This window comes from Globicephala melas, chromosome 15 (genome assembly GCF_963455315.2).
Source record: "Globicephala melas chromosome 15, mGloMel1.2, whole genome shotgun sequence".
NCBI classification, from domain to species: domain Eukaryota; kingdom Metazoa; phylum Chordata; class Mammalia; order Artiodactyla; family Delphinidae; genus Globicephala; species Globicephala melas.
The window spans coordinates 9,766,522-9,792,944 of NC_083328.1; the positions used below are offsets into that span (position 1 = coordinate 9,766,522).

The window sequence follows — 26,423 nt, forward strand, 5'->3', positions numbered from 1 at the left end:
GCTCCCGTAGCTCGGACTGGGTGAGTTTGGGGTAGTACTCAAGGATCCTGGGTGTCTGGAGTTGGGGCGCATGGCAGAGGTGGGAGCAGAGAGATGCAATGACTTGTCCAAGGACACGCAGACTTTTAGAACATGCCTGGCACAGCTGAGACGGGACCCAGGCCCACTGGCCCAGGCTGGTGGGACCCTGGCATCCCAGGCCACCTCTCTATTTCCTTCTGCCTGGGAACACCCACCACTCCCTTTGGTCCTGGGCACCTTCCAGGCCCGGGGAGCCTATGGGGGGGCACTCAGCTGCCTAGCTGGCCGGAGACATAGCTGCTGTGTGTGTTCCCCAAGGTGTGGTCCCGAGGGTCCATCCCAGGAAGTGGGTCTGTCCGCGTGGTTTTAGGGATGTCGCTCCAGAGGCAGCAGGGCTGGTGCGGCAGACTCTAGAGCCAGCCATTAGTTTGGGATCTAGGTCGTGGAAGAGAAGAGACGTTCCAGGGGAATTAACAGAGAAGCAGAAACCGAGACTATGTAGAAAGGCAGCTTGAGAACTGGTGGCACAGAAGAGGGGTAGGAAGACAGCCCCACCCGGGGGCCGATCCAGACTCAGACAGGCCTGCTGGGGCAGAGACCACCGGGCCTTAATCACTCATTGTACAGGGAAGGACCGTGAAGGCCAGAGAGGGTGAGCGGTTGCCTGGGGTCACACAGCACATCATGGGCTTGCCTGGAACAGGAGCTCTGGGCTTCTATCTATCAGTCCTGGAATGTCCTCTGTATCCCCCCCACCCCGAGTGGATCCAGCAGTCCAGGTGGAGGGCTGGAAGTACCTTGGTCAGCTACAGTTGCCAGCATGGGGTATGATTAGCAAGGACCAGAGGAGGCTGTCTCAGGAAGGAAGAGGCCTGGCTGGTTGCTTGTGGCTCCAAGAGGTGCCCCAGGGCCAAAGCCGCAAGGAATGGATGTCAGTGGGGTAATGGGAGAGCTCTGACCCCCAAAGATGTCAGATGGCTCATAGGTTGCTATGGAGGGTCGGGTTCTCCAAACGTAGGCGCCAAGGTGGGGTTTGGGGTGTTTCTTAGGGCTTTTAACTTCTGTGAAAGATTGGGCAGAGGGAGAAGTCAGACCGCTCTGCAGGCCAGACAGAGTCTCGGCCAACCTGGGGCAGCTCTGGAGCGAGATTGCCCATCACAGCGTCCCATGCTGAGCCAGCGTGTCCGGGCCTTTCTGCCCCGGCCTCGCTCAGTCACCGCATGTGAGTGCCCCATCTCAGGCGAGGGGCTCCGCACAGCAGGGCAGCAAGGGCTTCCTTGAAGCGGGATCTGAGTGGAGCATCTCCAAGTACTTGAAGTCTCTGCCCCTTTATGTCCCTTCATGTACTGGCCACAGAAGCATCCTGAGGAGGGTGGACCAAGAAACCTTTCCAGGGAATCGCCTCTCCTGCTGACACCCTCTCCCGGCGTATCCCAAAGCTCCCTGCCGGTGCCAGCCTGGCCTTGCAGATAACCCAGAGTGTACCAGCCCGCGAGGCAGTCTGAGCAGCCCGGCCCCTCTGCACTGGGTGGGTAGGTTCTCTGCAGGGCTGTGTCCTGCCTGCTGCCCCCTCGGCAGCTGGCCTGGGCAGTGTGGGACCAGTCTCCTGAGAGATGAGGAATGAGGTTTTCTCTCTGCAGGTGTCTCCCTCTCTCCTCAGGCCCCGGTCAAGTTCCCACCACTCTGCTGAGAACTGACACCCAGCAGGGCCATCTGTAGTGTAGAGGCTGCAAGGTGGCCTCTGGGGTGTACAGGCCTGGGCGTGAGCTCAGCTCTGCCCTTCACAGCAGTGTCCCAGGGCAGGGTGCTGAGCCTCAGTTTCCTCATCTTTAAAATGGGCCTGATATTCCCATTTCGTAGGATTTGTATAAATTGAATAAGGAAGGGACTTCCCTGGCGGTCCAGTGGTCAAGACTCTGAGCTTCCACTGCAGGGGGCGTGGGTACCATCCCTGATCGGGGGACTAAGACCCCGCATGCCATGGCGTGGCATAAATAAATAAACAAACAAACAAATAATTAGAATAAGGAAGACTCCCGGCATGTAGTGAGCCCTCGGGAAAGGCTGGTTTTCTTTCCTTGTTCTGGGTGTTGTTTCTTCACCCCGGAGTCTTCACAGCGGAGGGGCAAGTGCTGTGATGCCCAGTGTGAGGCCTGGCTGTAGACGGGAGAGGTTTGTGAGGACTGGCCAGGGGGCATCCTGGGGGCTGCTGTCCTGGGTGCTCAGGCAGAGGGAGCTGGTGTCTGTTGGGAGCGGGGAGGGGTGAGCAGGAGGGGACTCGGTGGCCCACCGAGCACACAGGGCTGCTGGGCCTCCGTGTTCAGGCTCTGCTAATGGGGGGCAGAGCCAGGTAAGGCAGGGGGCCCAGGAGGTACTAGAGCTGCCTCCTGCTTCCTCTGTGTGTCATGGGGCTTCTGGCTGGGTTCCATCAGGGTTCCATCCCCTGTCTCGTGTGTCAAGCCCTTAGTCAACATCTCCACTTAACCTGCATTAGTTTCCTATGGCTGCTGTAACGAGTACCATAAACTGGATGACTTAAAACAGAAATGTACGCTCTCCAAGTTCTGGAAGTTAGACATTTGAAATCCCAGGTGTTGGCAGGGCCATGCTGTCTCTGAAGGATGAAGGGAAGCATGTGCTCCATGCCCTTCTCTTGGGTTCTGGTGTTGCCTGCACTCCTCGGCATTCCTTGGCTTGTAGGTGCACTCCTTGAATCTCTGCCTCAGTCTTTACATGGCCTTCTTCCCTCTGTGTCTCTTCTCTTACAAGGACACCAGTCATACTGGATTAGGGCCCGCCCTCATGACCTCATCCTAATGTGATCACATCTAAAAGACCCTATTTTTATTTATGTATTTGTTTGTTTGTTTATTGGCTGTGCAGCACAGCTTGCAGGATCTCAGTTCCCCGACCAGGGATTGAACCCGGGCCACGGCAGTCAAAGCCCGGGATGCTAAGCACTAGGCTGCCAGGGAACTCCCATGAGACCCTGTTTTTTAATCAGGTTACTCTCATAGTCGTGGGAGTCAGGGCTTCAGCATGTCTTTTTGGGGAACACAGTGCAAACTATAACACACCCAACCCCCATCCCCGACCTGCTCCCCCGCCCCACCGTCCTCCCCCCACCCTCCCCATCTCAGTAAATGGCACACGTGTCTCCAGCAGACCAATCCAGGAACTTGGCAGTTGGCCTTACGTCCTGTTTTTCTCTCCTCCTGACCACGTGATTCACAATCAGGCCTCTGGTGCCGCCTCCAAAATACACCCCAGTTGGTCCCCAGCCCCCCGCCTCTGTGGGCAGGTCCTCTCTCTCCAGCAGTGGAACTGCCGCCCCCTTCTTGGTCTCCCTGCCCCCAGACCACCACCTCTGTGGGCAGGTCCTCTCTCTCCAGCAGTGGAACCGCCCCCTCCTTGGTCTCCCTGCCCCCACTCAGGGCCCAACACTCCAGGAGGCCCCGTCTCATGTGGGATAAAACCCACCCATCTTCCCATGGCCCCCAGACCCTTGTGGTCTGCCCGCCCACCCTCGTATGATCTGACTTCGCCCTCTGTCCTGGCTGCACTCGGCCGCCCTGGCCTCCTTCTCTTTGCTCCCGTACCAGGCCAGTGCCTCTGCTGTGCCCTGCTGACCTCCTCCACCTGGGACTCTGACCCCAGGGCTCCCCACAGCTCACTGTCCCGCTTCCGTTAGGCCTCTGTGCCAATGTCACCTCTTGGAGACGGGGCCCTCCGGCACTCTTCCACGTAGCCCTTGTCATCCTCCTGGAATGACAGCATTTACTCACTTACTGCTGGGCTGTCTGCTTCCCGCCCTGACGAGGAAGGTTGTGGCGTTTTGCTCACATGGTTGCTCCCCCAGTGCCTGCAACAGAGCCTGGTGCCAGGAAGGCGCTCAAACCTTTTGCTCAGTGAATGACTCACGGCCCTGCCAGGTGGTCCTGAGAGCGAGTGAGGTACCTCGTGTATGACGTCGATGCCGCAAAAGCTAGTTGAGCCCCAGATGCCCCTCACTAGCTGTTCAGGTCAGCGACCGTGGACATGGTCAGGGAGGGTCACCGAGAGGGGCTGCTCACCTCTGTCCCCTCATCTCCCTGAAGGTGGCCCAGTGGCACCACTCACCTGCCCCTCTCTCCCGGGCAGCCTCTTTCCTACCAGGACCCCCTCCTTCCCCGCTTGCTCTGCTCTTCCGCCCCAGCGGCCCAGCAGGTGCTGCCCCAGGCCTTGGAAATGAGCCCCTCACTGGACCCTCATGGCTGCCCTGTGAGACGGGGGGACTTGCCCCAGCCTCCTGATGGCAGAGCTGTCTGTCCTTGTGGGCGAGATGCATGGGTTTATTTTAAACGAGTCACCTGTTTTAACTTCCTCAGGAAAATCCTGGAGAAACAGATAAATTCAATCTGCCCACCTCCCTTGTTTTATGAGACCCGGGATGTAGTCGCTGTTTGGCCCAGGCCAGTGGGGATTCCAGCCTCACAGATAACCCTCAGGGGCTGGAAAAGGAGCGGGTGGGGCTCATCCCTCTGGAGACTGGGGCCCAGCCTGTCCCCCAGTGGGGGTGTGGGGAGGGACAGTCCCTTAGTGGAGCTGCAGGGGAGGGCCAGGATGCAAAATGCACAGGCACTTAGGAAGACAGCTTGGCCACTTCTTACAAAACTAAACATACTCTCACCATGCGATTCAGCAGTCCTGCTCCTTGGTACTTACGCAAGTGAGCTGACATATCTGCATGAAAACCTGCACACAAATATTTCTAGCAACTTTATTCCTAATTACTAAAACTTGGAAGCAACCGAGATGTTCTTCAGTAGGTGAATGGATAAATAAACTAAGATGCGTCCAGACAGTGGAGAGTTACTCAAGGCTAAAAGGAACTGAGCTGTCGAGCCATGAAAAGACACTCAGGAACCTTAAATGCGTCGTATTAAGTGACTGAAGCCAGTGGGAATCTGCCACGTACTATATGATTCCAACTGTATGACGTTCTGGAAAAGACAAAACTTTGGGGACAGTAAAAGATCGTTGGTGACCAGGGGGTAGGGGAGGGAGGGATAAATGGGTGGAACACAGAGCATTTTTAGGGCCGTGAAACTATTCTGTGTGATACTATAATGGTGGGTACGAGTCATTATATATCTCAAAGTCCATAGAATGTACAACACCGAGAGTGAACCCTAATGTAAACTGTGGACTTCAGTTAATAACAATTTGTTGGCTCACCATTGTAATAAAGGCACCCCACTGATGCAGGGTGTTAATAAGAGGGGAAACTGTAGGGGCGAGAGGTGAGGGGATATGTGGAAATTCTCTGTATTTTCTGCTCAAATTTTCCAGAAACCTAAAATATCTCTATAAAACAAAGTCTATTAGGGACTTCCTTGGTGGTCCAGTGGTTAAGAATCTGCCTTTCAATGCAGGGGGTGCGGGTTCAATCCCTGGTTGGGGAACTAAGATCCTACATGCTGCAGGGCAGCTAAGCTTACACACCACAACTACTGAGCCCTGGCGCTGCAACTAGAGGGAAGTCCACGCGCTGCAATGAAGATCCCACGTGCCACAACTAAGACCTGATGCAGCCAAATAAATAAATTTTAAAAAGCAACATCTTAAAAAAAGTCTATTAATTTTGTACAGTAAAGACAGGTTAAGTATAATAAAAAAAGAAAGAAGGGAAAGGTCTCATACCTTGGAGGGCAGGGCCTGGCACACATGCAGTGGGGTCTGGTGAGGGGGAAACTTGTCCATTTCTTCTAGGTTGTCGAATTTGTTGGCATGTAATTGTTCGTAGTATTCCCTTATGGCTTTGGGGATTTGTTTTGTTTTGTTCTTTTGTTGTGCGCCGCGGCATGCGGGACTTAGTGCCCCAACCTGAGATTGAACCCGGGCTATGGCAGTGAAAGCGCCGAATCCTAACCGTTAGGCCACCAGGGAGCTCCTGAATTGCAAGGTTTAGAATTCATGTCTTCAATGTGCCTGGCACGTAGCCAGTCCTTAAGAAATGGTGGGAATAGAGTGAGTTTTAATTAGGGAGCTGGTTCCTTTCGGGCACACCTGAGGCATACTTAAGGGTGTCAGAGAAGGTAGCATTTAGAAAGTCCTATTTTGGTTCAGATAAACACACACATTTATTTTCACCCTTTCCTGAATTTGCACTAGAATGACAGTGAAGGGATTTAAAAAAAAAAAAAAGGTATTAAACCCTCAAGGACAAAGAGAACAGGAGAGGAGACAGCAGAAATACCACTGGAAACCCAGTGCAGCCCAGCGCACAGGCAGCCGCGGGGAAAGCAGAGAAGCAGTCAGTGTTTCCCTCAGAAGCCCCCTGAGGATGGGAAGTCAGCCGTATGGTGGCCTCTGGAAATGGAGCTGACGTTGTTTGAAAAATCTTCAGACTCCACCTCCCTGCCTAGGGTCCCCTCTGTGCGGTGACTGCCCCTCCAGCAGACGTCTGGGATGAGTGGTTGTCTCGTGAGAGGTTCAGAGAAGGAGTCTTTGGATGGGGGAACCCCTGGCATGTTGGACTGAAAAGGGAGGATTAAATGAACATGTCTATCCTAAAAGCTGAGCCCCTTTTTCCCACTGGTTTCTCCCTCATTCAGCTCCTAGATCACTGGCGGCCAAGCCTCCACCCTCCAGAGGGCGCAGAAGCTGCTTCTCTGGGGAGGGTGGCCGGTCCTGTGAGAAACAAGAGAAGGTGATACCCGTGTCAAATCTGAACAGAAGGCCACGGAATGTAAATACGGATATTGAACAAAAAAGCCTGGATAATGAAAAATCTGATTGCAGACACAAGAAACACCACAGAAGTACTAGAAGATAAATTGAAGATAGAAGTACTAGAAGATACATTTAAGGAAATTAAGTTTAATAAATTTGATTTATTTAATGGAGTCTGATCAAAATGAAGCCATCACTGCGTGGCAGGGGTAGAAACCCAGTAGGGGTGTGTGCAGCCTGGTGATGGGGAGGCAACGCCTGCCCTTCCCTGATGAGTCGTAGATGGATGTCACCCCCAAATTGAAAAATTGACAAGTAGCAATATTAGCGTGTCATTTAGAAATATGGAGGTCAACACCAAAAACTTCATCTTGAAGAGTGAAAGTGCTTCTGGGGAGAGGTGGAGAAACTTATAAGGTTTTTTAAGGCTTTGGAAGTGTATATATATATATACATACATGTGTATATATATATATATATATATATATATATGTAAAACTTTATGTATATATATAACTTGAATTGAAAGTTTTTTAAATCATTGTTACAGTAGTATTCCTGATTATTGGCCTGTCCTGAGTTATTTTAATTGTGGTAAAATACACGTAACGTAACATTTACCTTCTTAACCATTTTTGAGCGTACAATTCAGTAGTATTAAGTATATTCACATTGTTGTGCAACAGGTCTTTTTCATCTTGCGAAACTGAAACTGTATTCCCATTAAACAACTCCCCATTTCCCTTCCTGCCCAGCTCCTGGCAACCTCCATTCAAACCATTTTTTTTTTCCTTTTGGCCGCACAGCTCGGTCTGTGGAATCTCAGTTCCCTGATCAGGGATTGAATCCGGGCCCTCGGCTGTGAAAGCGTGGAGTCCCAACCACTGGACTGCCAGGGAATTCCCTAAACCTTTTTTTTTTTTAAACATCTTTATTGGAGTATAATTGCTTTACAATGGTGTGTTAGTTTCTGCTTTATAACAAAGTGAATCATCTATACATATACATATATCCCCCATCTCCTCCCTCTTGCATCTCCCTCCCACCCCCTAAACCATTTTTAAGGATAACGTTTATTGAGACTCTAGTATGCTCCAGACACTGCACATTCAGTACTTAATCTTCACAAAAGCCATTTTGACAGATGAAGATGCTGGAGCTCAGAGAGGTTAGGTAACTTGCCCAAGCTCATACAGCTTGTAAATGGCAGGGTTTGAACACAGGTCTGTCTTCCTGACTCCAGAGCTCTTGCTCGGGACAGCCCTGGGAAGCACTGTTTATACCTATACCCCTCCCAGCTGTCCTTGGGCCTCCTCCTCATCTCCCCTGGCCCTTGCACACTGGAAGGGAGGTGTGGGATGAGCCCGGGCACCTGGGTGCCTGTGCCCTCTCTGCAGTTCCCACTGCATCCTCTGGACCTGAGTCTCTCTGTGTGCCTATAGGTTGGTGGGACGAAGACTGGTGTGGTACGGTACGTCGGGGAGACAGACTTTGCCAAGGGCGAGTGGTGTGGCGTGGAGCTGGACGAGCCCCTTGGGAAGAATGATGGGGCAGTGGCGGGCACCAGGTATGGTGGGGAGGGAGGAAGGGAGTCCTCTTCTCCTAGGGTGGGTGCAGGGGTCGGGGTTGGGGCATCTGAGAATACCAGTGTTAAGCATCTGGGTGGCTGTGCCAGATACCATGTACAGATGCTACCACCTCCCTTCTGTCATAGCAGCTCATGGAAGCAGGTGGTGGGACTATCACCCCCATTTTACAGATCAGAGAACCAAGGCCAGAGAGGTCATTGCCCAAGGTCACACAGAGAGTCACGAGCAAGCGCTAGGAGAGTCATCTGTCCCCGGGTTCCCCTCCCCCTGCCACCCATGACTAAGTGAGGTGGGAGCACCAGAAAAGGAGAGGCAGGGGTCCTGCCTTCTGAGAGTTGCCCTGGGTGACACAGGAAATAATCAGACAGTGCTTGGTGCTCTACAGCCAAGGTTAGGGTCACAGCTGGGTCCCAGGTTTCTCAGCATCTCTGATGAAAGGGAATTGACTGCCAGGAATGCTGGGTTGAGAAGGTCTGAGGCCATGCCTGGGCCCTTTGGGGGGGGCGTTGATGCTGTGGCTGAGCAGTGTCGGGGGTGTGGGGTAAGGCACGGTGGCCTGCGAGCCTGTGTTGGCTGTCCCTGGGCTAGGTTCTGTCGTCCAGGTGAGGCTGCAACAGCTCTGAGAAGGAAGGTGTGCTAGGCTGGGGGTCAGGCTGCACAAAGACCTGAATGTGGGAAGAGGCAGGTGGGGTGGCAGTTTCAAGGTGAGCGGGAAACTGGACAGAACTAGGTCCCTGGTCCCACGTGGAATCCATGGCTAGAGAGGTTTTGAGAGAAGATGATCCAGACTTCCATGACAACACTTGCCTTCCTGTTTTCAAGACGGATGTTTCTCTCAATTTACTCTTGCTTCCAGAATCCAGGGACAGGTTGGGCAGCATCCCTCACCCCACGCCTAAGGTGCCTCCTTCAGGCTTCTGCTTCTCCATTCGGGGCTCCATGGACAGAGAGCTTTGGGGCTGGGGGTGGTCCAGAGGCAGCCATGAGAGTGGGGCTGCAGATATGGCTGGGGGCCTCTGACTGATGTTTGGGAGACAAAGCACAGTGGGCTTTGGAGTCCACTGGGTCCAGTCTCAGCTTTGCCATTTAACCAGCTCTCTGACTGTGGGCAGGTTACTTAACCTCTCTGAGCCTAAATCTCATCTGTGAAATATGGATAACAATAGAGGGGTTGGGGGATCGAAATGAGCATTTTTGTAAAGGGACTGGCATAGAGCAGGTGCTCGGTAATTGTTATTCCCCCATCCCCCAGAAATATGCCCAACCGCTGTTCATGGCTATGCAGAACATCAGGCCCTGCTCACCTCTATTCCCTTTCTGGGAGTCCTGTCTATTGGTCTTAAGGTGTGGGTGATGGGTCCCCCAGGAGAAGCCTCTCTCTGCTGGGCTCTGAAGAGGTAGGGGAGGCAGGCCAGGCTCCAGGCTGTGGGGTTGTGACAGCAGCATGGTCTCTCCTACCTCTCCAGGTACTTCCAGTGCCCACCCAAGTTTGGTCTCTTCGCGCCCATCCACAAGGTAATCCGCATCGGCTTCCCATCCACCAGCCCAGCCAAGGCCAAGAAGACCAAGCGCATGGCCATGGGAGTCTCGGCACTGACCCACAGTCCCAGCAGTTCCTCCATCAGCTCTGTCAGCTCGGTGGCCTCCTCCGTGGGGGGCCGGCCCAGCCGCAGTGGCCTGGTGAGGGATACCCTGGTGTGTGTATGGGAGTGGGGCGGGGACAGAGAGACCCAGTTGTCCCCTGACTTGCTCTGGTTCCAGGCATCCGTCAGTTTGGAGTTTTTGAACAAAGATGAAAGTATATATTTTTTAACAGAGAAATTGACCCATTTACATTTATTGTTATTTTTATATTACCGATTTGTCAGTAGCTTAAGCCCTTCCCTGGGAGTTAAAGAGGGTCATACAGAGGCAGGGCAGGTAATACAGGTGCACACAGGTGATACAGGTGCAGGGCAGGTGCTTTAGAAAGGCTGGCACAGCCACCTTGGGTGAGGAGGGAAGGTGAGGTTGCCCTTCCAGCAGAGCTCTGTCTACACGGGAGGTTCCTCCTAGTCCAGGAGAAGGTGGCCCAGGTGAGAGAGCCCACCTTGAGGCAGACCCCCAGGGGCTGTGACTCTCCTGAGAGAGGAAGTTCCCTGGATCGCAAACATCATGATTCCCTCTATATAACTAGGCAGAGTGTCTAGGGCCCTGGGAGGGGAGGAACCGAACCCCAGGAGTTGAGGCACTTGGGCCCCCCACTTGCTGGGTAGTGGTGGGTTGCCTGGACGGTGCTCCGCATCCCTGAGTCCTGCCTGCACCCACGCCTTCCTGCAGCTCACGGAGACCTCTTCGCGCTATGCCCGCAAGATCTCGGGCACGACTGCCTTGCAAGAGGCGCTGAAGGAGAAACAGCAGCACATCGAGCAGTTGCTGGCTGAACGGGACCTGGAGCGGGCTGAGGTGGCCAAGGCCACGAGCCACATCTGTGAGGTGGAGAAGGAGATCGCCCTGCTCAAGGCACAGCATGAGCAGGTGGGTGGCAGGCAGGGCCACGGAGCACCCGGAGGGCACCAGCGGTCTCCTCGGGCCAGTCTTGTCCCTCAGTCACGCTCAGTGAGCAGAGAAAACTGAGACGCATGTTACCAACACCCCTCATCCTCCTGGTGAATTTCCTTCCAGTGGTAGGTCCACATTCCACCTCCAGAACCTCGATACAAAGTTGCGTGTCCTGCTTTTTCCTACTTCTTATAGTGCGAGCACGATTTCTAGGTCATGGAAAATTCTCCCCCGTTTGAAGGACTGCGTGGCCGTCTGTTGCGGGCCGTGTCCTTACTGACGTGGCCTGTCCCCTGCTGGTGTTTAGGTTGTTTTCCAATTCCTCACTTTTTCTAAATAATCCTGATGTAAACATTTTTGGGGTACCTCTGTCCACATTTCAGACCGTGCTTTCGAGCAGGTTGATTCCTGGTTGGGTTTCAGGGAAGGAAGTCCTTGCCCATAGCCTTGGCTCTGCTGCTGTCATGTGTCTACCCTTCCCTGCTGCTTGTTCCCCACGTGGGAGCTCCCTCCTAGGCCCCTGTCCCCATTTGGAGCCAGGCTCACTCTTCCCTCGGGTTCTGGAATTACTAAGGCCAAGCTCATGTGTGTGCCGTGACAGGGGCCTTGACAAGACAATAGGTCTTAGACCCTCAAGGGCTGAGGGAGGTGGCAGGGACTGGGGGCAGGTGGACCTGAGGTTCCCGTCCCTGGCACTCAGCCGGCCCTCTTCCCTCACATCTAGGTCCACGGTTCCGGTCAGACTAGGGCTGGCAGGGGAGTATAGGGGTGGCTGGGTTCCAGGCCTGGCTCCTTGCACCCCCTCCACACCCGCCCCTCCGCCACCTGGCTCCCAGTCCCCAGGAGGAGGCTGACCCTGTCCTGGCCCTCGCTTGGGGCCCAGTATGTTGCAGAGGCAGAGGAGAAGCTGCAACGGGCCCGGCTGCTGGTGGAGAGCGTGCGGAAAGAGAAGGTGGACCTGTCCAACCAGCTGGAGGAGGAGAGGAGGTAGGTGCCGCTCCTGTCCTGGTCCTGGCGGGACACTTTCCCAGATCCTTGTTAAGGATGACCGGGAAAAGCAAGGCTCGGGACCAGCAGGCACAAACCCCGCCTCCACCACGTACTGGCTGTGTCACCTGGGCTGGTGACATGAGCTCTGCGGGCCTTAGTCGTCTCATCTGCGAAGTGGGGTGATGATCCCCATCTCTGCAGGCTGTTGGGAGGACTTACGAGATAACTCCAGTAAAGCACCCAGCATGACACTGAGCACATGGGAGACACTACATACGTCACTGTCTTCCTTCCTGACATGGGGTTCACCGTTCCTGCCCAGCTCGGCTCATGCAGCATCATGAGAACGCCCAGGCGGGTGGGGGGACCTCTCACTAGGGAGACGTGCATCCGATGTCCCCACCCCGTGACCCAGTTCAGCGCAGGGAACACCCCTTCTGCATCAGGTCCCTCATGTGGAGCTCACAGCCTGTGTCCTGAAGCTTCATTCCCATTTCATGTGTCAGGAAACTGAGGCTCAGAGAAGCAGCAGGAAAAGGCTCCTGGAAACACCTTGCGCCTGGGGCTCAGCCCCGGGGCTGGGCGCTTTACCTGCTCTGTCTCTCTCTGGCTCACAGTTAGCCCAGGAGGCAGGTTTTGCCCCCCAGGTCACAGAAAAGAAAACTGAGGCTCAGAGCAGGGAACGCACTTGCCTGAGGTCACCAGGCTGTTAGTGGTGCCACTGGCTCTTGCTGTCCTGCCAGTGGCAAGTGGGAGTTGTGTTCCCTCCGTGTGGGGACTCTGGCCTGACTTGGTCCTGGGTCACCTGGTGGAACTCAGAGCTGACTAGGGCCTGACAAGGGTTTCCCTCAGCCCAGAAGCCTCTCTTTGTCTCCTGCTGACACACAGATTTCTGCAGCTTCCTCTGCTCCCCTGCACAGTAGCACCTCCCAGACCCAGCCCTCCACCTCCCCCCGACTTGGGTCTGGTTTTGGGCTTTCAGCTGAGGCATGTGCTCCACGAGCTGTTGTTACTGTCTGGCTTGGAGACAGGAGGGCTTATTCATATCTGCCTGAGAGGGTCGGTGGGGCCCACGCATCTGGTTCCCATGGCAACGTGCCTGACGCCAACAAACAAAAACAGACCTTTGAGACGTCGTGGGAGTTGTGTTCAGGAAGGCCTGGGTGCAAGTCCCAGCATTGCCCTGCACTTGCTGTGTGACCTTGGGCAGGTCACTGGCCCTTTCTGGGCCTTAGTTTCATCCTCTGCTGGGAGCTGTCACGAGGCCCCAGGAGTAGCAGCTTTGTGAGCTGTAATGTGCCTGTGTCTCTTCCCTGTGCTCTCTCGGGGGTGGGTGGGTGTCTCCTTGAGGGTGGGCCCCACACTTGAAGCAGGGTGTTGGGGGCCCTCCACATCAGGGAGCAGCCCAAGCAGTGGGGGCTGGGGCTCTGGGCCCTGATTTTGAGGGGAGGGAATGAGAATGGGGTCAGTAAGGGAAGAAGCCCACCTGGCCTCCTTCCCCACAGACTGTTCCATGCGACATGTCTGTTCCCTGCTGTGATGAAAACAGCTGTTAGTGCCTCCATTTACTATCCATTCTGTTTTTTATTTAACCACCCTAGCGGGGAAGGATGCTGCATTAAACATTCCTATTTTATATGTGTGTGTGTGTGTGTGTGTGTATTTATTTTTTATTTTTTTAATTTTTTTGCAGAAGGAAGGATTTATTTCTTGCAGCAAGTAAGGAGAACACTGAGGATCTTTCCCAAAGCAGTGTCTATTTTAGAGAAGCCAGTGTTCTCTGTGTAGAGCATGGATCAGTAAATTGGGAGGGCTGGATGTTTCCGGGAACTTGGGGCTCTGGGCAGTGTCTTCTGCATAATCTGAGTGTGGACTTTGGGCCACCTGTGGCCTTGGCTCTCTCTGCTATTGCTGACTTGGCAAAGCCCACCCCTCTGGGTGATGCTCACTCAGCCCCCTCTCCCCCTGCAGGAAGGTGGAGGACCTGCAGTTCCGAGTGGAGGAGGAGTCCATCACCAAGGGAGACCTGGAGGTAATGGTCAAAGGCCCCCCCACCCCAGGCTTGCACCCCAAGCCCAGCGCTCGAAGGGCAAATGGCCATGAGGTCTAGGCAGCAACTCTGGGCTCCCTGGGAGGGGGCGGGGGTATTGCAAGGAAGAAATGGGGAAGGGTCAAAGATCATACCCTGGCGGGGGGGTTGGGGGGTGGCGGTCATGAGAGACTCAGGTGTCAGAAGTGGGAATGGCTCAGCTCCAGGAGCCCCAGAGGGACCATGCTTCCTGTGTCAGCAGCTGGGTGGAATGGACCCAAGGCATCCACAGAGCTGGGCCTGAGGACATAGTGGCCAGGCTCCCCCATCCCTTCTTTCTTGGGCAGTAGCCCTAAAGGTGTTCCCTGGGCCCTTTGTTCATCTTGAATTCCACGTAAAATTTTGGCTGGAAATAGCTTGTGGTTGAGTCACAGAATTTATAGACGGGAAAACAGGCTCAGAAAGGCAAAGGGACCCTCCCAGTCATGGAGCAAGTCAGCAGCCAGTGGGACCAGGACCCAGGACTCCTGACTCCTGCATCCAGCCCGTAAGAATGGCTAGTTACAGCGCCTCCTCAGTTATAGCACCTGGACGAGCGGTCTGGACCTTTCACTCTCACTCTGCAATCCAACCCACCCTTTCTGAGCTGAGGGATGAAGGATGCTCACATCAATGAGTAAAGCACTTAAGGATCCCTGCCCCCCAAGACAAACACTAGCCCCCCTCACCAAATCATTTGGAGACCACGGGGCTTATTAGGCCTGCTCACAGTTGGGTGGGCAGGAGTGCCTTTCCACTGAGACCCTTCCTGCTCCCTGGGAGGTGACAAAAGACAAGGACTCCCAGAACCGTCAGATGGGGCAGGGGGCAGTCAGTTCAGTCCCTCTCCACACTCTGGTCCTGGCCCTAATTGGCCTTGGGCAGCCTCTTCCTTTCCCTGGGCCTCTGTTGGCTCCTCTGTAAAATGAGGAGGTTGAACTAGGTCAGTGATTCTCAGACTTGAGAATTCATCACCTAGAGGGTGTGTTCAGACACGAAATGCTGGGCCCTGACCTGAGTGGCCGTTCGGTAGGTTTGGGTGGGCCCTGAGAATCTGCATTTCTAACAAGTTGCCAGGTGATGCTGGTCTGGGGACCATGCTTTGGGAATCACTGCACTAGATCATGTCTGAGCTCCAAGGGGAAATTACGGTTTCTGATTTTGTGACAAAGCCGTGTTAAGACCCCTATGACTTCCAACGTCCAGCAGAATTGTGCACATGGCTGTCCTGTCCCTGGATGACCACGGCTCAGGGAGAGACATGTGTGATCTAGGGTCACGGACAGCTGCCCCTGTTGAGGCAGGTTTTGCTGCTTGAGCCTAAAGGATGGATACTGGGGCACAGCCTGGTGTAGGGACCCCAGCCTGGTATCAGGGTGTTCCAGTGTAAGTTTCCGTCTTAGCCAAGGGGGCAGGTCATGTGGTGATGTGTAGCAGGCTCTCCTGCTGGGCGGCTGCCCTTCTGCAGAGGTTGGGCGGGGGGGGCTTCTGGGAAAAGCACCTGTGCTTGCAAAGAACAGAGACCCCTCCTGCTAAGTCCAGTCATCCGGGGGTTACTGAAAGGCTGCAGGGAAGTCTCACAGCCCCAATGGCAGGCAGTTCAGGGAACCAGAAGGAGGAACAGCATCAGAAATGGAGCCTATTCTCCCCCACTGAGGGGCCTCCCTCTTCTCATGACTCATGGTCAGTCTGTCTGTCACCGTGTCTGCAAGTCTCCTGGCACATCTGCTCCCTTCTCCCCGACACCCATCCTCCTGGATCCGCCCAGCCTTCAGCACCCACTATCTCCCAGCTGTCCTCTTGGGAGAATCTGATTGGCCCCAGGCTAGCCAATGGGCTGGCTGGCTTTGGATCAGGTGTCCAGCCCAGATCCAATCAGCCTTGGCTGGGAGAGGCGTGGGGGTGGGACAGACAGTGACAGACAGCTAATTCAGTCCAAGGGCAGTGGAGCCCCGTTGCTGCTGTTTTTATTTTGACTATATTCATGGTAACCAGAAGGCAAAAGTCCCTCTCATCCTCACCCGTCTTAAAAGTCAAAAATAAAACCCAGAATACATCCTTGAGTTTCTGGTCCCCCTCCAGCTATGTCACCCCAGTTCTCTGCTTGTCCTTCTCCTGTCCTCACTCCCCCAGCTACGCAAGGTGCCCCATTCCAACCTCTCACCTCCTTCCTGACCTTGAATGTTGGCCTGTCCAGGGGCTCAGTCTCAGTCTACACTCTCCCTGAGAGCGTCCAGTCTGTGGCATTAATGCCCTTTATAAGCCCACGATTCCTCCCCTGAGCTCCGCGCCAGTATACCCACTGGACATCCCCTCCAGGAAGAGCAAGTGGCAGCTACTTGTAGTAGTTCCCGGGGCTTCAGGAAGAAACTACCACAGTTCAGTGGCTTCAGACAGCACACATCTATGCTCTCACGGTGCTGGAGGCCACAAGTCTGAAATCAAGGTGTGGACACGGCCAGTCCCATGCCTCTCTCCCAGCTCTGGTAGGATGGCTGGCAGCCACTGGGGTTCCTCGGCTTGTCGCCGCATCACTGCCTCTGTCGTCACGTGGCCTTCCTCCCTGTGTGTTCCTGTGTCTCTTCCCGTGACCTTCTCATAAGGACACTAGTCATCAGACCCACCTTAACCCAGTATGACGTCATCGTAACTACTTCCATGTGCAAAGACCCTATTCAAAACGAGGTCACATTCTGAGGTTCCAGGTGGACATGAAATTTGGGGAGATGCTCTTCAGCCCAGGACAGCACCCCCCACGTGTAACGTGCCCCAGACAGATCTCTCCGTTTGTTCCTGCCTCCCCTTCACCCCGCACCTCCCTTATCCTTCCCATCTCAGTAATTGGCCCCACAGTCCACACGGTTGCTCAGGCCCCGCAGCTAAAATTCATCTTGAACCTTCTCCTTCCCTCATCCTTCCATCAGAAACCCACTTGACCTTGCCTCTAAAATTGTCTTCATCCCCGCCGCCACCTTCCTGGACCAGGTCACAGTGGGTGACCTGGGACAAGTTACCCCTCTGTTTGGCCCCTGTGTTTCCTCTCTTGTTCCACACTGAAGCCAGATAGCCTTCAAAAAGAATCTTCAAAATTTTTTAACGTGGGAAAAAATTTTAACATAAGTAGAGAGGATGGTGTGATGCACTTCCATTTACCCATCGCCCAGCTTCAACAATGATCAGCTCCTGGCCACTCTTGTTTCACCGCCATCCGCAGCCCTGTCTCAGGTTATTCTGAAGCAAACTGCAGACAGCCTATGACCAAATCTCTTGAAAACATAAATCAGATCCTGCCCCTTCCCTGCTCACACATCTGGTGGCGCAACTCTAGATAAAAGCCGGGCTCTGTAGCCCAGGGACGACCCTGGGGATCCAGCCCTGCTCCAGGTATGTGGGGCTCCTGTCTGAGCTAGAACACCCCATGCTCTGTCTGAGCTGCTGCACGCGCTGGTTCCTTGTTTCTCCTCCACCCCTGCCCTGGTCAGCCGGTTCCTGCTTTTCCTGCAGGTCTCCCCTTGAATTGTATTTCTCAGAGGGCCCTTCTCTGCCTCCTTGATTTTGCGTCATCCTCCTTGCTCTGTTCCTAGGCCAAGTCACAGTCTGAAATGGTCCTCACTGGTCACGTATTGTTTGCATCCCTCCCCAGATGTAAGCCCCTTGGGGGGTCCCTGTCTGTCTTGTGCTCCTTCCTGTCCCTGATGCCAGAGCAGGGCACAGCATGGTGAGATGCTTCTGGAAAACAGGCCGGGGACATGTTTTGTGGTTCTTGAATGGGTGTGGCCTCATGTTGCCTCATGAAAACGTGTGCCACTCCCTGCTGCCCCCCTGGTGGGGACGTCAGGCAGCTACCTTAGACTTGAAGATACTGGAGTTTTGCTGTTGTTTTATCATCCAGGGGATTTGTGTTACTGTTCTGTGAATTAAATAGCGCCTCGGTGTTTTTTTTTCCTTGGCATGGGAACGCCCATTGTAAGGGGAAGAGTCAGAACTCAGAATCAGCTATTTGTTGAGAACTGGCTGTGCAGCTCAAGGCCTGGAGGGAGATTAAGAGGGGCGACGTGCCTCTGGCCTTCAGGAGCCACTGGTGCAGTTGGGGAGACTCCTCCCCAATTAATAATAGCAGCTTTCTGTTATCCGAGGGGTGTCCCAAGGCAGTAACTTCGTGCTTTGGAGTGGGGTAGACACCGTGCGTGCAAGGAGAAGGGGGAAAGCTGTAGGTCAAGGGCTCAGGCCAGGCTTCACCGAGCTTCTGGGATTTGGACGGGGCCAGGGACACAGGGAGTCCCCCATTTCAGGAGCTTCCGTCACTGCTCGGTGTTGCTGCTGGAAGTCTGTGTCTCCGCTCTGTGGAGTCAGGCTGGTTTGGGGGTGGGGAGGCCCTGGCTCTAGAACCTGGGAGTCTGAGGTTTAGGCCTCCTGCTGCCTCAAGTTGCTGGATGATTCTGAGCCTGAGGTGTTCCCCTGGAGTGGCCGCCGTGAGATAGGGAGATAACCGAGATACCCCGTGTGTGTGTGTGCGAGGGGGCGGGGCTTGGGTTCTAAAGTTGGCACGTGAGACAGAAATTACATCCTCCCAGGTCGTCCATCTCACCTAAAATCTAGGCTTCAGGGGCTCTCCCCCCGCCCCAAGCTCCTATGGGTTCTCCTGCGCCCCCATGGACCAGGAGGCCGGGAGTTCTGAAAGTGAGAGTGAAGGGTCCTTTTGGAGGGGCTACCAAATGAAGTTGCCCATGAACTTGTGAAGCTGGAGGCTTTTCTTGCCCTCGGGGCCACAGGTATGGTGTTTGTGATCAGGCTCTGTGTAAGTGCGGGTCCTGGGCAGGGTCGCTGTGCCTGTCATCAGAGGAGAAGGAGCAAGGTGACACGGCCCCTGCAAGGCTGGGGTTGAGGCACCATCTTCAGCCTGTAATTTTCTGGAAGAGACTGAGCAGGGCTGTATTTTAGCACTGGGGCATGCTGCCCTCTTGGGGGGAGAGCGAGAAGAGGCATTTGTTCCTTTAGGAGAATTCACAGGAATACGATCACGGGCCAGAGGACATAAAGGTCTCTGTAGCTCTTGGTGAACTGCACGAGTATTTCTGGGACGGTACTGTGAGTCTGCACCGTCACCATTACCCTTGCCCGTGTCGGGCGTATTCTTGGTTTTCACACAACAGGCTACGGTGCTAAGCCCTGCCTCTCCTGAACTGCCGCTCAGATTTGCTCTCACCTCGTCCCTCCTTGGTGATGATGGGATGCGCGGGAGGATGCAGACAGAGCACCCTGGCTTCTCCCTATGGAGAGCTTGGTGTCCAGACCCCTCTGGATGCCCTGGGCCTTCAGCCTTCTGCTGCCCTCACAGATCTCTTAGGGGAAATGCAAATGCCAGCCTGGATGCCCGGAGAATGTCGGGCTTTGTCGGTGTGTGAAGCGGGTGTTGTGAGGCAGGGACAAAAGTGCTCTTGTGCTTTCGGGAGGCCGGGCGTCCTCGGCAGGGCCTGGGGAGTGGGCAGTGCTGGGGCCGGGTTTGGGGCAGGGCGGTGGGAGGCCTAGTCCAGCCTCCGCTAAGGAGGCCTGGCCGGGAGAATCCTGACCGTATGGGTATATTTGAAAACCTCCCGTTCAGTCGGTTCTTTGACCTTTAAGACAGGCCTGGGGGCCAGGAATCCTGGGGTCATTTACGGGGGCTTCCTGTGTGCAGGAGTCTGTGCCTAAAATGAGAAACAGCCCTAGGCTTCCCGATGGGGCGGGGGGAGTAGGCTTTGGCTCCTGCCCCGGAGCTGCAAGGGGAAGGGCCACCTGGGGGTGACAGAAGGGATCCAGGTGCCCGTTGTTGCCCCTTCCAGGGGCCGGCTTGGGCAGGGTTACTGCAGTCTGTGCTCTGCCCTTAAACACACCCAGCGGGGACACAGTGAGGGGCGGGCAGCAGGCCCACCCCGCCCCGCCTCCCCAGACCTCCTCTCTTTCCTTCACCTGCTCTCCTGCCTTGTGCACAGAAGATGACCTGCCTCTCTCTCTCTTTTTCTCTCTTCCTCCGGCTTCCTGTCCCTGTGCCCCTCTCTCCTGTCCCCACCTCGCCACCCGCCCCGGGTGGACCAGACCCAGACGCAGCTGGAGCACGCGCGCATTGGCGAGCTGGAGAAACACCTGCTACTGGAGAAGGCGCAGGCCGAGCGGCTGCTCCGAGAATTAGCCGACAACAGGGTAACCGCCGCCACCTCCTGCCACCAGCGCCTTCGCCTGCTGACGCCCCTTCAGCTGCCCTGTTTTTATTATTTTCTCTCTCTCTGGCCGCTCTCCTCACTTTTTTTTTTTTCTTTCCTTTTGCGCCCCTTCTAGGGAGGTTTAGGAACGTGCTTCTCTGCTCCGTGGCCATGTGGTGCTTGTTGAGAGGAGGGGGTCTTGGTTCTCTGGGACTTTGCTCCCCAGCTCGTGGACCCACTGGCTGGGAGCGTTCTGTGCGAGCCTCCCCCCGCCCCCCCCCACCACTGCATTGCCATGACCGTGCTTTGTCATCTTCAGAAATCGGGGGCTCTTGGGAACATTCTGCCCCTTCTGTGGCCAACCTATCCATGCCTCCCTTCTCCCCAGGCTGGGGAAGGCAGAGGTTGGGAGACTGTGGGTCCTTTAACTGTGAATTCTTTAGCCTGGAGGGTCTTAAATAGAATGCCGTGAGGGGCCAACCTGAAGGACCTGGGGCAGTGGTGGGCCTTCGAGGGAGTGGGGTGTTCCCAGGGCATGAGACTCGGTGTCAGCCCCAGGGTGGGAGTGGTTCCTGGGCCAGGGAGAGCTCTGCGTGGGAGTGAAGTCCCCCCTGATTCCCAGGGCATGGGTCTGAGTCCAGTCTCCAGACCCTGCGAGCCCCTCCACGCCCATCATGCGTGCCCCGGGGGCTGGGCCCCCAGGCAGGCACACATCCAAACAGCTGGTCAGCCCAGCGGGCAGCCCAGCTGCAGTTCCCCCGGCCGTGGAGTTAAGCAGCCGCAGAGCAGAGCTTGGGGAGAACCACCGAACACAGGCTGTGGGTGTGGGGTGGGCGACCGTTGGCTTCCGCAGGTCGGCCTCAGTACACGAGTGAGCACGTGTGTGCCCGTGAGCATCTGGAGACACACACGGGTCCCTGTCCACACACTGGCCTTTGCCAGGTGACTGCGTGTGCAGTACACATGCATGGACACGGAGTCTGCTTGAAGAAACGGACCCAGTCACGGTTGACAGGCTGGAGTCCTCCACACCAAGGCATCTTCCTCTAGGGTTCAACCTGATTAGAAAAACAAAAGCAGGTTTATTGAAGTAAAGGTCACCTTCAGAAACAAATTTCTTAAGCTTGTAAAAGATTTAAAACTTTCAAATATATTGCACCCAAACCTGTGATCACTGACACGGTCGAAGTAGGTTTCTGGCGGGCGGAGCCTCTGATCTCAGAGTTTTCCATCAGAAGGAGGGTCTGGGAGCATTCTTTTTTTTTTTTTTCTTCTGCGTTAAACATTAAACCGGACCCTTCTTTGGCCACCCCCTCCAAAAGGCCTCTCTGTGAATCAGCTCGTTCCGGCTGGAACTTTTCTAGAGCAGGATAGTACGGAATTCCCTCTGTTGTGTCTGCCCTTTAAAAATAACATGAACTTGAAGAAAGCCATAACCTCAAATAGATGGTTTCCTTTCGCCACCGATTTTTCCCAAACCGCCTAGAGCAGCGGGGACCAGGGAGTCCCCGAGTCACTGGGACACAAGCTGGGGAAGCCTCCCTGGGAGCTGCGGTGGGCAGGGCGGCGCTCAGGTGGAGTGGGGCATCCTTCCCTTCTCACGGCCTTCCCCCGTGCCCTCCAGCCGGCCCGCTGACCCCGGTCTCCCTCTCTCCCGGTAGCTGACCACGGTGGCCGAGAAGTCACGGGTGCTGCAGCTGGAGGAGGAGCTGAGCCTGCGGCGCGGGGAGATCCAGGAGCTGCAGCAGTGCCTGCTACACTCCGGCCCGCCACCCGCCGACCACCCCGAGGCCGCCGAGACCCTGCGGCTGCGGGAGCGGCTGCTGTCCGCCAGCCAGGAGCACCAGAGGGAGAGTGGCCTGTTGAGGGACAAGTACGAGAAGGCGCTGAGGGCCTACCAGGCGGAGGTGGAGAAGCTGCGGGCGGCCAACGAGAAGTATGCACAGGAGGTGGTGGACCTCAAGGCCAAGGTCCAGCAGGCCACCAGCGAGAACATGGGGCTCATGGACAACTGGAAGTCCAAGCTGGACTCGCTGGCCTTGGACCACCAGAAGTCCCTGGAGGACCTCAAGGCCACCCTGAACTCGAGCCCGGGTGCCCAGCAGAAGGAGATCGGGGAGCTGAAGGCCGTGATGGAGGGCATCAAGATGGAGCACCAGCTGGAGCTGGGCAACTTGCGGGCCAAGCACGACATTGAGACGGCCATGCACGTGAAGGAGAAAGAGGGCCTGCGGCAGAAGCTGCAAGAGGCCCAGGAGGAGCTGGCCGGGCTGCAACAGCACTGGCGGGCCCAGCTGGAGGTGCAGGCCAGCCAGCACCGGCTGGAGCTGCAGGAGGCCCAGGACCGGTGCCGCGACGCCGAGCTGCGGGGGCGCGAGCTGGAGAAGCTGGACGTGGAGTACCGGGGCCAGGCGCAGGCCATTGCGTTCCTCAAGGAGCAGATCTCCCTGGCCGAGAAGAAGATGCTAGACTATGAGCTGCTGCAGCGCTCGGAGGCCCAGAGCAAGCAGGAGGCCGACAGGCTGCGGGAGAAGCTTCTGGTCACTGAAAACAGACTCCAGGCTGTCGAGTCCCTGTGTTCGACCCAGCACACCAACGTAGGCGGCCACCCCTCCTGCCTGGCTGTGCGGGGACCACGGACGGCAGCGGTCCGGGCTCGAGGGCCTGGCTGGGGAGGGTCTAGGCGTCTACTGACCGTTTATTTCCAGTCCAGGGAAGCGTCCTCGTTGCCCCCAGGAGCACGCCGTGCGAGGTCGGAGGGCACCTGGCTCAGAGGAGGAGGTCCTTCCATTAGAAGGGCAGCAGGCCCGGGTGACTGTGGGGCCCCAAGGCGGTCTGAGCTGACCTGGCTGGGTCCCCACAGGCCAGGCCTGGAGAGATGTGTATCTAGGCACAGGGAACAGCCTTCTTCCCAGTCCCCAGACACGTCCTCCTGTGCAGGCTCCTGGGCCTCCCCAAGGCACCAGTACCAGATGCTCTGGCACTGGGCTGGCAGACATGTGGAGGGCAAACCCTGCCCATCTCCGAGGCGAGCACCGACCTGGGGGACCCGAGGGCGGCCCCCTACCTGCTGGTCCTGATGAGACTGAGCAAACAGTTCAGCAGCCGCTTTCCCAAGAGTGGGCTGGTCCCTGGAGCGGGACCCTGGAGAGGCTGCTGCCATTGGAATCAGCTTTGCTCCAAATCTAGAAGTCCCAGCTGAGCATGCTGGGGAGGCCAAGACCCCGGGTAGCCTGGGCGTGTGCTCCAGCAGGGGCAGGAAGGGCCTTATGAGTGGCTCTGGGCAGCACACCGGGTGCAGGCCCTGTGATGCCCTGTCTCACCTGGACTCCTTCAAGGTCCATATAGGCTTCGTTTCACAGATGAGCAAACTGAGATTCCGAGGCAGAGTACCTTTCCCAGGTTTTCTTGTCCATCAGTGGCAGAGCTTGTGTCCAGCCCCACTGCCTAAGGGCCAGCAGAGGGTGCCCGGGATGACAAAGTCAAATCTTACATGATAGGACAGCTAGCGGCAAGATCGTTGCCTTTTTATTAGCCTTGGGGGTTCCTGAGCTTCTGGTTCCCTTTGTACACTTAAACCAGCATTTAACAATTGAGCCACAAGTATTCAGGAGTTCCACGTACAGGAGGTGCCTTTTTTGTAAAAGGAGCTCTGCCCGTGTCACACCTTGAGGTCCCACTGCACCGGCCTTTCTGCCCCCTTCTCCCAGGGAGGGACCAGCAAGTGCTCTCCCAGGATGCTGGGCAGAGAGAAAAGGAAGATCCTCAGGTTAGCTGTGTACGCATGACCTGATTGGCTGCTCAGGCAAGGAGGGTCAGGCCTGGGACCCCAGGACCTGGACTCCTTAGCAGGGGAGGTTTGGGGCTGCTGTGGTTCCACAGGACGGCCTGCTGCCCCTCAGTCACAGACCTCAAGCCAAGGAGTGGGTGGTGATCTCAGGAATGCCCATCTCTTGATTTCCACACACGTGGGGACTTGGTCTGGACCCACATGCCTCCCAGATTCAAAGGTTCAAGTCCAGGGACAACTCAGTTTTTGGGTCTCGTGTAGTAAGTATAGGAATTTGGAAAAATTTTAGTGTGTGCCTCATTTTCCCTGCAGTGTGTGTAAATAAAGATCTAGGAAGCTTAGTTAATCGCAACAAACTGAGATTAAAGCAGGGCTTGGGATGTATGAGCAGAAGTATGAGGGGCAGGTGGATGGAGGTGACTGCCTGCTCAGCTCTGTGCTGCCCGGGTTTGCAGTGTCGAATCGCAAACTGCAGGCTCGGGGGACAGCCAGCTTGGGCAGGAGTCCAGAAACTTCCACCGAAAGGCAGCAAGGAGCGTGCTGATGTTTGCCACGCAGATTTTTTTTTTCCCTTGGTTGATCTTTTCTTCTTTGGCTTCCGGATTTATTTTTTTTTAAAGATGTGTTAGAAAAGAAGTAGCATTTCTTGAAGTCCCTCCGGGAGCCGACCCCGGTGCGTGCCCTGCACACGCTGCCCCATGGCGGTCCATTCTTGCTTTATGGATGGGAACCAAGGCCGGGAGTCTTGCCTCTGGATGATGGTGGAGACAGAGTCCCAGGACCAATCTCTGTAGGCATCCCAGGGAAGCAGACATCTGTTTAATATAATAGGCGTTTGCACGAAGGAAAGGTTAGGAGGTGATCACGTGGAAGCTACGTAAACAGCCTTCCGGGGCCCTGGGAGCAGAGGGGGTCCTCTTGTCAGGGAAGCTAGCCCAAGGACGTCTGTGCCCCCTGCTTCTTCGAGCCCCTGAAAGTCTCCTTGAATTGGGGAGAGGTGGGCTGGCTGGGGCTGAGGGCCGAGAGGGGGAGGCGAGTGTCCCCCTTACCAGGCTCTCCTTTCAGATGATTGAGTCCAACGACATTTCAGGGGAGAAGATGAGGATGAAGGAGACTGTGGAGGGTGAGTGGCCGCTTGGCCGGATGAGATGCGGGGCTATGGGGAAAGGCTGGGCGGTCCCGCCTCTGAGCTGGGTCCCGCTTTGCTTTGCATCATCTGCCGATTGGTGAGAGCACTACTGCGTGCACCAGCCACTCACCCACGAGGGGAGGAGGGCGGAGGCTCAGTTTATTGAGAACGTGATTGTATGTTTGGTTTAGTTATTTTTAAAATAGGTATAAACTTCAGATTGTTCACAGGGCATATGGTGAAGCATCCTCTATCCCCTACCTAGTTCCCTCCGTAAAGGCACAACGTTGGCCAACTCATGTCTCTCTTCCAGAGATGTTTTATGCACATACAAGCACAGACACAGATGGTGCCACACTTCCCACACTATTCGGGCCCCTTACTCTTTTTTTTGGCCACGCCGTGCGGTTTGCGGGATCTCAGTTCCCTGACCAGGGATTGAACCCGGGCCACGGCAGTGAAAGTGTGGAGTCCTAACCACTAGCCCACGAGGGAACTCCTTCGGGCCCCTTACTTCTTTTTGCCCATTTAATATTGTATCTTGGAGACTGCTCCCTGTCTCCACATTCCTTTGTATGGTGTAGAGTATTCCATCGTGTGGAGCTACCATCGTGTACTTCGCTGATGGATCACGGGTTGTTTCCAGTTTTTGTCCGTTACAAACCCTGCTGCAGGAAATTACCTTGCCCTCCATCAGGCTCAACCCGGGCCATCAGCAGTGAAAGCGCAGAGTCCTAACCACTGGACTGCCAGGGAATTCCCAAGGCTCAACTCATTTTTTTTTTTTTTTTGCTGTATGCGGGCCTCTCACTGTTGTGGCCTCTCCCGTTGCGGAGCACAGGCTCCGGACACGCAGGCTCAGCGGCCATGGCTCATGGGCCCAGCTGCTCCATGGCATGTGGGATCTTCCTGGACCGGGGCACGAACCCGTGTCCCCTGCATCGGCAGGCGGACTGTCAACCACTGTGCCACCAGGGAAGCGCTCAACCCATTTTAACTCCCACCGGCTCTGGTTGAAAGTATGTTTCCCCACGAGCTTCACCAACAAAATATTTCATCAAACTCTGTGATCTTTGCCTATCTCAGCTGTAAAAGATGTTACCCGCTGTAGCTTCAACTTGCCTTTCCCTTACTGTGAGTGACACTCTATTGCCATTTCTCCTTACATCCTTTGCCCATTTTTTTCCCTGTTGGGTTATTGATCTTTTTGTTGATTTTTAGAAACTACTTATATATGACTTTGCAAACATTTTCGCCCCGTTTGTGGTTTGTCTTTTGACTCTTCTTTGGGTGGTGGTTGCCGTGCAGATTTTTAAACATAGGTCTTTTCTTTTTGGGATCCTGGGTTTATTATTTTTAAAATGTATTCCGTGGTTTCCTCTAGTACCTTTTAAGTTCCATT

The 26,423-nt window shown here is 55.3% G+C and overlaps 1 protein-coding gene across 4 annotated transcripts in view; it reads left to right on the top strand.

The window, feature by feature from the left end:
- The window catches only part of CLIP2 (CAP-Gly domain containing linker protein 2), a 76,337-nt gene that overhangs the window by 37,359 nt on the left and 12,555 nt on the right, over positions 1 to 26,423 (top strand). For 3 of the 4 annotated variants that reach the window (XM_060284650.1, XM_030871976.2, XM_060284652.1), the window contains exons 4-11: positions 8,178 to 8,302; positions 9,791 to 10,004; positions 10,644 to 10,841; positions 11,749 to 11,852; positions 13,827 to 13,887; positions 19,999 to 20,103; positions 21,764 to 22,699; positions 24,958 to 25,015. In XM_060284650.1, coding sequence (XP_060140633.1) covers positions 8,178 to 8,302; positions 9,791 to 10,004; positions 10,644 to 10,841; positions 11,749 to 11,852; positions 13,827 to 13,887; positions 19,999 to 20,103; positions 21,764 to 22,699; positions 24,958 to 25,015 — 1,801 coding nt within the window. The remainder of the gene's footprint in view (positions 1 to 8,177; positions 8,303 to 9,790; positions 10,005 to 10,643; positions 10,842 to 11,748; positions 11,853 to 13,826; positions 13,888 to 19,998; positions 20,104 to 21,763; positions 22,700 to 24,957; positions 25,016 to 26,423) is intronic. The other variant, XM_030871980.2, reaches the window with a different exon arrangement.